The following is a 13,823-nucleotide window of genomic DNA, read 5'->3' as shown; positions in this document are numbered from 1 at the left end:
TTCTTAAATGGATTTTTCTTCCTGTCAGCTGTAGGTAAAAATGTTTTAAGGGACTTGAAAGATCACTTTTCCCCATCAGTCAGGTATCTTAAGAATAAGGGATAGACAAAGTCAAATTTCACCACTTAAATTGTAACTCTGGGATAGAGAATCTCCTCCCGCCACTCTCTTCTCAGATACATACATGCACTTTAAAATATTTCAGACTACTTAAAATATCGGGACAAGGGCATTTTATTAACCAGTTCTGCATGCCACAGGCTGCACAGGTTTCCACTCATTTCATGTGACTGGTAGTTTTCATGTTTTGATTGTGAAATATAAACAACACAGTGTCATGGGAAACTCACTGGATTGGCGGTGTGAAGGCTTAAACTCTCAGTCCCACTAATGCAGTTTGACCTCTTTCAAAGTAGAAGAGTTGGGATTAAGTTTAAGATTCTTTTCAATCCTAGCCGTTGATGACTCATTTAAATACCAAGCTTAGTTCTGAAGTTATTTGAATTTTAATGATTATACTGCCCCTTTTTTAGGTTTTCCTAGATAACTGGAGTATGATGTTTGTTGATAAATATGTTACCTCTACATCATTAGTTCCTATGCTATTTAGTTATGGAATGGCTATTATAAGGGACTGCTAAGATCTAGAAATAGAGTGTTAGTGAACTCATAGATTATCTACTGTGTTTATATTTATTAACTAATTATTACACAACTACTAACAATTGGATTGAGAGTCCAGAGACTTGATTCTGAGACTTTTGGTACATTATTTAATTTCTATGAGCATTAGTCTCCCCATTTATAAACTGATACCATTGGACTAGAAGATGATTGGTAATGTCCTATGGTTCTACACTGCTGGAACTCCCTATGCCAAGACGTATATTTAGTTCATAATATAGCTGAATTATATTTTTAAGAGTGTTGGTCGGAGTTTGGGATCTTGAGAACAAGAGAAGAAAATAATACTCTGTATTTTATAGCACTTTATACTTAATAAAGAACTTAATATACATTACCTTCTATGACTTTTGTAAGGTAGGGAAAATAATACTTATTATATCAGTGAGGGTCCTAGCAGTGAACAGATGGTATGCTCATAGAGGGTAGTTTGAAGATAAGGGAATGAAAAGATCATTTACAAAGATGTGGGCAGGGTTTAGGGAAACTACGAGAGACAGGGTGTTGCCCTGGGGTTCGTCTCAACGGGGAGCTGTTTCCACTCCTTGGCCTGACGTTGGGGTAGGTGAGGATCTCCCAACAGAAACTGTGTCCTTGGGTAAAGGTAGATTTTGGCGGCCTAGTGGCAAGGAATCTAGGGAAATAAATATGCTGTCTTGCTCTCCTGTCCTTTGATTGCCTGCTGGTGACTTCCTTGGCTAAACTCAACTGGAGGCAGACTGAGGCGGAGCCCCTTGCTGCAATCCCCTGAGAGGGCCTCAGGAGGGGTGACAGTAGAACCGGGAAGGGGGGGCAGATGGAAAATAGGTGACACACTTACTATTGCCACTTTCAGATAACGAGTTATCTCATTATTGAGAGAGTTAAAGGACCCAGCAGAAACAAAATCATTAGTTACTAGAAGCATCAGGATGCAAGTTTTCTGCATCTTAGGCTCCTGTTTACAGTCTTCACAGGCTTTTTATTTTGTTAGCATGAAATTAAAATTCTTTACCATCTTTTCCAAGATTCTATATGGTCTGCCTTCTGCTTGCCTTTCCAAATTCATCTTATAACACAATCTCTTATTCTGGGAATACTGGCTGCCTTTCTCTCCCTCAAATATGTAATATTATTTTCCTGTTGCCAGGTTTAGCCTCTGCCTAGAGTACTTGTCCCACATGCCTTCACACTTGGCTAATTCTCACTAGATGTCAGCTCAAACGTCCCTACTTACGGAGTCCTTTCCTGACCGTCCCAACTAAAATGTACTCTTCCAGGGTGTTTTTATTTCCTCTTTATTTCCCTTCTGGCATTAACTCAATCTGTATTTTTCCTCACTGATTGGTGGATATGGTGTTTGCAGGCATCCTCCTGCAAAGGCAGGGCAGCTGTCTGTCTTCTTAAGGGAGTATTCCCAGCACTTAGTCTGGAAAGAGTAAACAACCTTAATACGTTAGTGAGTAATCCATACTATGAGCACTGCTCCAAGGGAGGGAGAAAAGAGCAAAGGTTACCAGTGCTTGACTGTATTTTGAGGCAAGGGACACCCTTCCACCGTCCTTCCCCTCTCTGGCATCATCAGGTTTGCCAATCAATTGCATCTTGTTTTGTCATTCAGGAATTATAAACGTGAGTTTTGATTCTTATTGGGGGTGGGGCTTATTTACAATAAAGATGGTCATAAAACTAGGTAAGTGTGAAAGCTGTAAGTCAGGGGTTCTATGTACAAATTAATTTTCCTTCAAAGACTTAAGGTTTCTTGGAATGGGGAAGTAGGAAGGAAGAAGGGAAAAGAGGACTTATTAGTTCGGCATTTGTGAGTTTAAGGATGCTGGTACTGAATTCATTGATAATTTTTACATCAGTTTATAAGTATAACAAAAGTGAATTGAACCCCAGGCATTTCTTCTACATTCTAGGTGCCCATAACTGACTAAAAATTATGAGGCATCATCAACGATAATGGTTATGATGCAACGGGGAACAAGCTGTCTGGGAATAAGAAAAATGCAACTACTAGCAAGACACAGGAATGCCTTAAGGCCTGGTTTCAGAGGCCGGGGTGCTATCTGCTCTTTATTTTGTTTTTTAAATTAACTTTTAGTACCATAGCTATTATGTTGGAAAATTGCAAAGTCAATGGGTCAATGGAGATTTAAAAAAACAGACTTAAAATTAGACTTAAAGTTTCTCTCTGTCATTTTGGATCAGACTTTCTTCATTATTTCTACTTCACCACAAATATGGTTTATAGTTCTTAAAATCAACTTTAGTATAAAAATTACTATAGAAAATAACTTTCATTTGGGAATCTAAAACCTATAGTCCCATCCCCCACATAATAATTTATCCTGTCAAAACAACAGCATCTAAGGATATGATTTTTTTGACTTATTTTTTAAAATGAACCAAACTCATTTTATAGCACAGCAGGATATATCATTAGTTAACTTTTTGTTCAGAATTCTATGAGGATGACACAAGTTTTCTGGCAGCTTTTATCATATTTTGTAGACTCTCTATGAAATAATTTTATTGCTGTCACTATTTCTATCTATCATCTGTCTGTCTGTCTATCTATCTATCTATCTATCTATCTATCTATCTATCTATCTATCATCTATCTATCATCTATCTATCTGTCTATCATCTCTATCTGCCATCTCCCTATATAATCTATTTATATACATAGCAACATCATTTATTTATACATACACACACACACCCAAACAAACTTTGGGTTAATCCCCCAGGTTTTCATCATTTGAGCTATTAAGCTTCAGAAATCTAGCTTGCCCTATTGTTAGTCACTAGTCCTTATGTTAAAATGTCCTATTATTTCTTTCAATTTCTAATAGCTATCTTTTGGGGAGTAATAGAGGTACACTATCTTGGTAAAATTTTGAGTACTTTGCTGTTCACTATAGTCAAGAACTATTTCTTGAAAACTATTACAATCATTTTTTATTATTTTAGAGCCAGTAAGTTGAAATGTATATACCAGATAAATAAATATATATATATATACATATGTATATATATATATATATATTTGCTCTGCACTATATGGTGGGTGATAACAACAATAAAAACAGGCACAGTCACTGTCCTCAGCTCTCTGACAGAGAACCCAGGAAGGCTTCCCTAAAGAAGTAAGGTCTGAGTTGAAACCTGAAGGATAAATAAGTGTTAGCTGAGTGTAGAGGGGAACATGAGAACATTTTAGGCAGAGGAAAGGGTATGACAAAAATCCCTATTCCAGGATGGAGTGTGGCATATTCCAGGAACTAAGAACTGCCATTTTTTAAAGATCAAGATCTGTCTCTAATGTCATTATGAAAAAGACTGATTTCCATAATAAGCCAGACACAAAACTCCATCTCATTATTTCATTGTCACACCTTATGACATGATTAAAATTTCTGTCACGAAATCACTAGTATTTTAAGCCTCCAATGTCTTCCATTTATCAACACTTTTGACTTTTGGAGGAGAGTTAAACAAACATAGAGTCTCAAAGAATATAGGATAAAAAATGTTTGCATTAGTGTATTTGATAAAGTGATCTGAGAGAGATTAAGTTTGTTCTTACCACACATATGAATATGATATTACAATAAGCCCTGCATATTGTGCAAAGGTGTATCTAACCCAATTGGTGATTGGCTCCTGTATGCCTTCTACAGCAGCCTCTGTTCCTACATAGGAGAAGTAGAGGCTCAAGCTTTATCTTCCAGGTGGAGGGTGAGGTAGGAGAGAGTAATAGTGGATTATCCAGGCTCGGGAAGCCAGGAGATAGCAGGTAAAACTCCATGACCCCCTATTTTCTAGCTTAATCTCTTGAGATTCCTTAACAGCGAGTTACGTGGATTCCCTGCCACACTGTTCTGAAGTCCTAGCCAGCCCCAAGACCCAGAATCATCCCTACTGATACTCAAGCTGGAAAGGACAGAAGCCAGCAGGTGGCAGCAAGCTGAAGTAGGAGCAGGACCCACTTGGATTGTGCCACTGGATGCTGATGGGCCGGGCAGGTTCACTCAGGCCATTCCGTTAGCCTTAGAGTAACACAACTGTACCTGTTACACAGCTGAATTTTTAGGGCTCTGAGCATGGTGTTATGGAGGTCTTTTTTTATACGAATTTTACTGTGATATTTAGAACTACACTAAATATGACAAAATAAAATATGAAGCATTGATTTTTGGAAGATGCAGAACTTGAGACCTTCAACAGCATATGCTTTCCTGATTTTCTCCATAGACTCATTTTACAATGTCCCCATTTAGACCTTGTGTTTGTGGTCACTGTTCACCTTAGGGATTCTCTTGCCTGAGGGGTTCCTAGAGCTTTAGCAGAGGATTGTGGTGTGATTGAGGAGATTTGAAGATGGCAGTGTTTTATTAACCCTCTCATCAGTCTTGCCTATAAGGGCAGGAATAGGGGAAGGTGGTCAGGGAAGTTGCAGGAGGAGATGAAAGCTTGAAATGTAGCATGAATTCTTGCTTGCAATTTGGGGATGATAGGGCGTAGAGAACGACACTCCTTCTCCTGCCAGTGTTAGCTGAGTGGTAGTCCATGAAGACGAATTTATGCTATGAGGCTACAAGGAGCACAGCAGAGGAATGACTTTGGTTCATCTCTATTTATGATGGCTAGCACAATACTGCCATATTCCTCCCACTCCCTCCCACCCTGTAGTGTGCTTGTAATGCGGAGGAAATCCAGATCTTATGCAAGTTCAGGATTATTATATATTTTTCATTTTACTTTTCCAAAAGAAAACTGACTTAGTTAATTTGTGAACAATCAAGACTTGAAATTCTGCCTTACCTTGTTCACAGTAGATTCCAGTGGTTCCCAGGGGACAGTAACAGGTGTATCCGTGAGGCAATGCAACACAAGTTGCCCCTTTGCTACCGTGCTGTGGAGGGTCATGTTCAGGGTCACAGGGGGACATGGTCTCCGTGCAGAATTCTCCTTTCCGCCCAGTGGCACAGTCACAGCTGTAGGTTGAGAAAGAAAGTCACATGGTTTGAACACTTGAACAGATATGGATATATATATATTTGCTGATGTTAACTTGGCAGTTTTGACTGAGGTTCCAAGATAGAAAAGATTTTGTACATCAAAGCGAATTGTGAGTCAAACTACCAAGAGCCAAACTGTCAAAGGAAAGAGCTAATAACTGATTATAGGATTACTGGACTCCACATAAAAAAAATTAAAAAAGGTTCAGCACGTGGAAATTGGAGACTTTAGAGAATCATTTCTTTGGGAAAAACAGCATTGTAAGTCCCTCTCCCTGCCTGACATCCCCACTAAGGGAAAGGCTATGAACAGAGTCTCTGCTTCCTAAACTTGAGCCTAGAGAAAAGAAATTTAGCTTGCTATACGTTCCCTCACTTTGGTGAACACATAGGTCCAGTTCCTGGGGCTGCAAAAGGAACTGTGAACTCCTCCAGAGGCAAGGCAAATGGCAGTGAATCCCAGGGATGGGTTGTGGCACTCTGAGTTGGGATCAGCTTGGAGACATACAAAAGGGATTTGCCCAGAGGGTATCCTGGTAGCTGAAGAGACCTCAGCAGTGAGAGCCAGTTAGTATATACCTGGGGCAGAATCTGAGAGATAAAGGGGACATTCCATTCTGAAGGCAGACTGTGTCTGGATTTAAAGAGTGATATTGGGGAGACCCCAATAGAGTGAGGGACCCACTAAATGAAGAGATGCCAGATAAAATGTAAGGCATCTAATTAAGTTTGAGTGTCAGGTAAACAATGAATAATTTTTCAGTATGTCACATGCAATGTTTGAATTTCAGATAAGCAACATTTGAGATATACTAAAAATTATTTGTTGTCTATCTGGAATTCAAATGTATCTGGGTGTCCTGTATTTCCCCCCCTAAATCTGGCAACCCTATATACAAAGGGCACATGAGAGAAAGGGTTAATTTTCATCCCGGCCAGGCCCAGGGAACACTAAACCATCAGACAATGGTGCAAATCAAGGAAGTCCATTCCAGGATGTGGTGTGTGGCACAGAGTCAGAAACCACTAGACTGGGAAAGGACACCAGTAACAGATCACACCTCTTTCGGAGACCTTTCCTTCACGTGGTAAGCTCTGGTTGAGTTTAGGCCAACAGTCATGCAAAGTGAAGTGTTGTTAGTATTTTGAAGTGGACCCTTTGAATTAATGAATTGAGAGTATATTTGCAAATTAAAGTGTCTATTAGTTAAGTTGGGGCAGAAAATTCAACGGACCTCCCATGTTTTAAATCTAGGTCCAAGAAAAGGATGACTCCTAAGCAGGTTTAAAAAAATTTTTTTTTCTTTATTAATACATCCATGAGTCCAGGATCAAACTGACTTGTCCTCAGTTCACTACAATGGTTTTTACTTAATGGCAAACTATAGACACAGATGACATTCACAGCACTGCTCGGGTTGTTGAAAGCATCACCAATAGTAGAATTCCTAAAGTGAGCAAGTCAAGATAAGATAGGTAGAATACAGAAATATCTTTAGTTCCCTTTTTTCTTTAGGCTGGAAAAATCCTCACAGATTCTGAGGATTAAAGGCAGCTCATGCAGTCTGCACTATGTGGATCAACCAGTACATGACAATATATGTCAATATCAGCGTATGGCAGATTATATGCCACATGGAGGGGGAAGTAAGGACAAAGGAGACTCTTTCTACAAACATTATTGACAACTTTTACCATTTCATAGAAACAATAGGTAAGACCTTCATAAAATTGGGACTAAACCAAAAGAAGAAAATCAAAATCACTTGTAACTTCTGATCATGGTGAGGCTGACATTTTTTTAGCACTTGGCAAGTATCTTCCCACAATTTTCTCTAAGCAAATTTTAACATTAAAAATACTGAGAAAAGGGGTGCCTGGGTGGCTCAGTCATTAAGCGTCTGCCTTTGGCTCAGGTCATGATCCCAGGGTCCTGGGATGGAGTCCCGCATCCGGCTCCCTTCTTAAAGGGAAGCCTGCTTCTCCCTCTCCCACTCCCCCTGATTGTGTTCCCTCTCTTGCTGTGTGTCTGTCTGTCAATAAAATCTTCAAAAATAAATAAATAAATAAATAAATAAATAAATAAATAAATAAATAAATAAAATCTTTTTTAAAAAGTCCTGAGAAAATTGGATATTTACACGTAAAAGAATGAAACTAGACTCCTATTTTAACCACTTAAAAAAATTAACTTGAAATGGATTAAAGAATTAAATGTAAGACCTGAAACTGTAAAACTCCTAGAAGAAAACAGAGTTTTTAGTTTTCCTTTTCTTAAAACATTATATATATGTAGTGACATTACTGCCTTTCATTCAGGACTACATTTTTGGGATTCACCCTTGTTGATGCATGTAGCTGCTGCATTAACTGTCAATACCCTATACCTGATGAACAGAAGTTCATATCTTTTGTGTAGTTGAAATTTCAATGTTTTCTTTATGGTTCGCAATTTTTAATGACTTATTTAGGAAAGCTTTCCCTATTTCGAGGTTAGAAAGTTATTATTTTATGTCTTCTCAGACTACTATAGTTTTTTTCCTTTTACATTTAAGTCTTAATACATCTGAAATTATTTTTGTGTTTGATGTGGGGTTAGAGATTCAATTACAGTTTTCCTATGGATGACCAATAGTTTTAGCTTTCTTCACTGATGAGTTCACCCTTTCCACTCATGAGCCCTGTCCTTTGGTGGACTGTCTTATACCTCTCTATCCTGTTCCATCAGTCTGTCTGTATAACCTTGCGCCAATACCAACTGTCTTAATTTCTCCTGCTTTTCTAATAGGTCTTGATAACTAGAATGGCAAGTTCTGCTATCTTGTTTTCTGTTCAGGAGTGTCTTGTCTATTCTTAGCTCTTTGCTCTTGTACATCTTTCCCTTCAAACTAATCCCAGGTTCAAAACAAGCAAATTTCCTTGCTTTCTCCTTGTCTAAAACAAGGTTCATTTTACTTTTGTTCTTTGACAGTGTGGCTCTTAGGAGTCCCAGACCTGTGAGGAGTCCACTATTAGATCCCCTACCTCAGGCAGTTCTTAGTCTTTAAAGCAGGTCCATTGTCACCTGTGCAGCCCTCAAAGGGTAAGTTCATACATGCTTCACATTTTAGCAGGAACTCAGGGCAAAAGCCAGCTCTGATGCTTACTTTCTAGAGTCTTGCTTTTGTTTCATTTGGAATCTATAGATGTGTTGTTTTTACTTCACGTAACAGTGTTCTGAGTGTATGCACCTTATATTTTATTCGGATTTCAACATTTTCATTTGGGAGGGTCATTCAAGATGTATAATACCGCATAGTCCACAAACAGAACTCTTCATTCCATATTCATTAACTTCTCCTCCACAACCTCACATTCAGTGGTTAAATGTCATTTCACCGAATTGAAATCAATTCAGTGATAAGATATACTTTTTATTTTTTTAAATTTATTTATTTGACAGAGAAAGAGAGAGACACAGCGAGAGAGGGAACATAAGCAGGGGGAGTGGGAGAGGGAGAAGCAGGCTCCCTGCTCAGCAGGGAGCTCGATGCGGGGCTCGATCCCAGGACCCTGGGATCATGACCTGAGCCGAAGGCAGACGCTTAACCGTCTGAGCCACCCTGGAGCCCCAGATATACTTTATTCTTATAGTCATTTGTGAGATATTATGTTTTTAATTTTTTACTGTCTACAAACAACAGTGTCAAAACTCTTATAGTTCAATCTTTGTGCACATCTTGATCATTTCTTTTGGATAAATTTAAATATCATCATGACTTCTAGGCTTTGGACACATATTCTAACCTGCCCTCCATAATAATTCTACCAGTTTACATTCCCATCATCAGTGAATGAGATGCTCCTAAAATAATAGAAGTGTATATACTCAAAAATATGAACTATTTTATAGGCTTCTTGTTCTTTATTGACCTAATAATTATTTCTTCAAATAAAATGACTTAGTGTTTGCCTATACATATTTACCAAGAACATATTCATTTCAAACTCCTATATTTTCCTATATTATTTGGCAGTCTAATCACACTGATGCTTCAACAAAATTCATTTTATCAACTTAAAAAAATTTTTTTTAGTATTTACTATGTGCACAGCACTGTCATAGGTCATAAAGGATGGGCAGAAGATGTGTAAGGAGTGAGCTGTGGCCTTGGCGGAGGTGAGGTATGCTGGAGCAAAGCACCATGGGCTGCGTATGCTAAGGAACCAAGTGAGTGGCTCAGAGAAATGCTGCTAGATCCAGAAACCAGCACGGGAATAACTCAGGGAGCAAAAATTAACACTGCCGCCACATGTTCACCAATGCACTGTGAGACTTGGTGCTGGGGGGAGTTCAAAACAAAAATTCTTGTCTATTTGGAAGTTATAGATAGAGGCCTGGGCACATACATAAAATGGTAAAAAAGCAAACCACAGTTTCTGAGGATATTGCCATTTCATCAAATAGAGTGTTTAGCAGAGTTCTGATGAAAGAAAATTTATATGATTATTGTATCTAAGTTAATATTTGTGCAAAAAAAAGTTTGAAAAGTTGCGTCAGGTTCTCCAGAATAGAGAGAAACAAAATACAGACTTGATCTGCTACAAAATTACATATTAATTTGAGTTATTGTTTGAAGAGCACAAAGAGCATGAAATATGTAAAGACCTTTTCTACAAAAATAGACTGCCTTCTGGCTCACAGTCCTCTCCTGCGGCCTTCCCAGGGATGGCCCCTACGCTTGGTGGCCTGCACAGGGATGCCTCATGTGGGGGAGCTGCTGTCCTCCCATGGGGACCCAGGTCAGCACAGGCATTCTGCTGTGTGAAACCTTCTAAATGTACCTATGGACCTTCAGATTTGAAAAACGGCTTTGGCTGGATGGTTTCAGATATATGTTTCAAGTGGCGTTTTGTAAAATGGAGTTTAGAATTCAGGAATTTAGAGTGTGTGCAGAGCTTCCTGGGCTAGCACAAGATGCCTTTCCAACTGCTTTCTGACAGAGGGGAGGCATGGCAGGCATTATATGCCTTTTTGGTTGTTTTCCTGTAAATATTATTTAAAAAAAAAAATTTGCTTTTCTCCTCCTGTTCAAATTGACAGATTTCCTATTTAATAAATTCTAAAATAAAAAACTCAAACCAAAATAGACTATCTTACCAATTTCATAAAAGAAATAAAGTATAAGAATTTTTATATAAAAACAAAACGCTAGTATCATTACTTTTTTATGATGATTGCGCCATCTAGTGGGTCATTATTATCAACTTAAAGCTAAGAACAAAATCTCATTGTTTTATAGACAGACATAACAATGGTAAAATATTTATTTTTATATTAAATACAGCTTAAATCACACTAAGCATAATATAATACAGATGTTATAAACTTCTTTGAAAAATAAATCTTAAATAAAAAAAATGCTGATAGGGTGCTCAGAATTTTTAGGTCCAAAACAATTAGCTTTACGTTTGAAGATTTAAAAAATTATATTCAAATACCATATACTACTTTGTTACATTATATTTTAAGAGATATTTTCACCATAATGATTTTATGCAAGATCAATTTTTTCTTTTTGTTCCTTCCCTGGCTTTTTTAACACCCTGTGAAAGGTAGATAATAAAAAGTCTCAAATCTTTATTCTTTATTCTCCACTTTGGATGACAATATTTTTCTAAGCCTTGAAATTAATTCATTAACATTTCTTCCTTTAACCACATATTTACTACTTTCCTTGAAGAAAAACAGGTTTTGGAGAGGTATGTGTGTGAGGTGGGATGTCCAAAGAGTGGAAAAAAGCATAAAAAAAAACTAGAGAGAGGTAGATATTCATTCATTTAAAGAATGCTTGTTATTATTTTATTTATTTTTTTTACAAGCTAAGTGTCTGCCACTGTGCTTAGCACTGAGCATTCCACAACACATAAGGCCCCATTCTTGGCCTCATGGACTTGCTCTTTCTGAGAAGGTCAGATTAGTTAGCAGACAATTTAAATATTTTATTTATTTATTTTGATAGAGAGAGAGAGAGAGCGTGAGCACAAGCAGGGGGGAGTGGCAGGCAGAGGGAGAAGCAGGCTCCATGCTGAGTAAGGATCCTGATGTGGGGCCCGATCCCAGGACCGTGGGATCCTGACCTGAGCCGAAGGCAGACACTTAACCATCTGAGCCACCCAGGCGCCCCATAAGCAGACAATTTAAATACAATGTGACAAGTGCTAAGATGAATACTATGAAAGCCCATGGGAAAGACACCTAAGCAACTTTACTGAGTTCAGGAAAGGCTTCTGAAGTGAGATTTGCCTACATGAATGAGTGCCTCAGGAGGGAACAGCTGTAGAAGATTAGGCTGGAAAAGGAGCTTTGAGCTCAAGGGCTTTGAATAACAGGCTGAGATAGTTCAACCTTTTTTTTAAATAATTTTTTTTTAAATTTTTAAGTAATCTCTGTATCCAGTGTGGGGCTCGAACTCACAACCCTAAGATCAAGAGCCACATGCTGTACTGACAGAGCCAGCCAGGTACCCCAAGATAGTTTAACTTTTAAGTGACAGATATGGGGAATGACATGACTGATGAGGCATATTTTAAAAAATATTAATTTGGTGTGTATAGGATGACCCTACGGTGTAACTATGAACTCTCTAGTGATGTAAGTTTAACCTTAGTGGGATCTTACTATTTTTTTTAAGATTTTGTTTATTCATTTAGAGAGAGAGAGAGAGCAGGGGGAAGGGGGAGACAGAGAATCCCAAGCAGACTCCCTGCTGAGCATGGAGCCGGACATAGGGCTCAGTTCCTCAACCCTGAGATATTGAACTGAGACGAAATCAAGAGTCAGACACCTGACTGACAGAGCCACCCAGGCACCCCAGATGTTACTATATTTTTATCATTGGATGAGATTGGGCTCATTCAGGGTGGTATGGCCGTAGACTATTTTTACCATTAGAACAGGGGTTGGCAAACTTTGGCAGTATACAGTTTGCTTTGTGGCCATACAGATACTGTTGCAACAAGTCTGCCAACTGTTGAAAGCAGCCACAGACAATCCACAAGGGCATGGACATGGCTGTATCCCAATAAAACTTTATCCACAAAACCAGGTAATGGATCAGATTTGGCCCATAGGCCACAGTGTGCTGACCCCTGCACTGGATCCTTAATTGCATGGGGGCAGAGATCAGGTCTGTTTTGCTCTCTTTCGTAGTCCCAGGGCCTAAACCAGTTCCTGGCATACAGTAATTTCTCATTGAACATCTGGGGAATAAATAAATCAGTAAATGAATGAGTCATGGCTGGGGCACAAGGAAGTGGATGGGTACAGAGACCTGGACAGGGAAATGGCTTTGAGGATGGAGAGGTGGAAGCAGATGTGACAAACATCTGGTAAACGTTGGTCTGAAAGATGGAAGATTATAGTAATGGCAAACATTTACCGAGGCTTACCATGTGCCAGGCATTCTTAGCACTTTAAATGTATTAATTCATTTAATCCTCCTTACGATCCTATTAGGAGGATACTATTATCATCCTCATTTTGCAGAGGGGGAACCTGAGGAACAGAGAAGTTAAGCAAATTGCGTGGCGATTTGTGGCTGAGGGAGTCCATGCATTTAACTGCTGTTCTGTGTCTCTCAATCTATGGAAATCTTTGGGGTTTCAAAATTAAATGACTGAAAGTGTATGGTGCCATTATTGGGGACAGGGACATCTGGAGAATATAGTTTAATGGAAACATATAAAAATCTTTTAGCTACATTGAGTTGGAGGTGACAGCAGGTGATAAAAGGGCTTTTTTCCTTTAAGTATCTAGTGACATGGCTCTTCAACTTGATGAGAAGAGGAGACCTAAGACAGAGTTGTGATAAAGTAGAACAGCAGACAAGTGGTTGAAGCATCTCTTATATAAGCTAAGAATAGTCCAACAATCCTGGGGAATCACTGATATTATACATAGAACTGTTCTCTCAAGTCCATTCCAAAAATGTTAGCTATCCTCAATTGTTAACACATAAAGAATAGTTTGTGGGTTCTGCCTCTAAACACGGAGACATGAGAACACAGAAGAAAGCATTAGGCACTTTAGAAATATAGGTAACAGCTGGTCACAGTGGCAATCGAGAGTTGAGTCTTGGAGTATTTTAC

The 13,823-nt window shown here is 38.6% G+C and overlaps 1 protein-coding gene across 1 annotated transcript in view; it reads right to left on the bottom strand.

Annotated features, from left to right (window-relative positions):
* EYS (eyes shut homolog) overlaps window positions 1-13,823 on the bottom strand; it is a 1,577,782-nt gene that overhangs the window by 30,561 nt on the left and 1,533,398 nt on the right. Inside the window, 1 exon segment of the mRNA XM_027604057.2 lies at window positions 5,497-5,669. Within this exon segment, the coding sequence (XP_027459858.2) occupies window positions 5,497-5,669 (173 nt within the window).

This window comes from Zalophus californianus, chromosome 7, assembly GCF_009762305.2.
Source record: "Zalophus californianus isolate mZalCal1 chromosome 7, mZalCal1.pri.v2, whole genome shotgun sequence".
NCBI lineage: Eukaryota > Metazoa > Chordata > Mammalia > Carnivora > Otariidae > Zalophus > Zalophus californianus.
The sequence above is the reverse complement of the archived record's forward strand: the minus strand, read 5'-3'. Positions and strand labels throughout refer to the sequence as shown.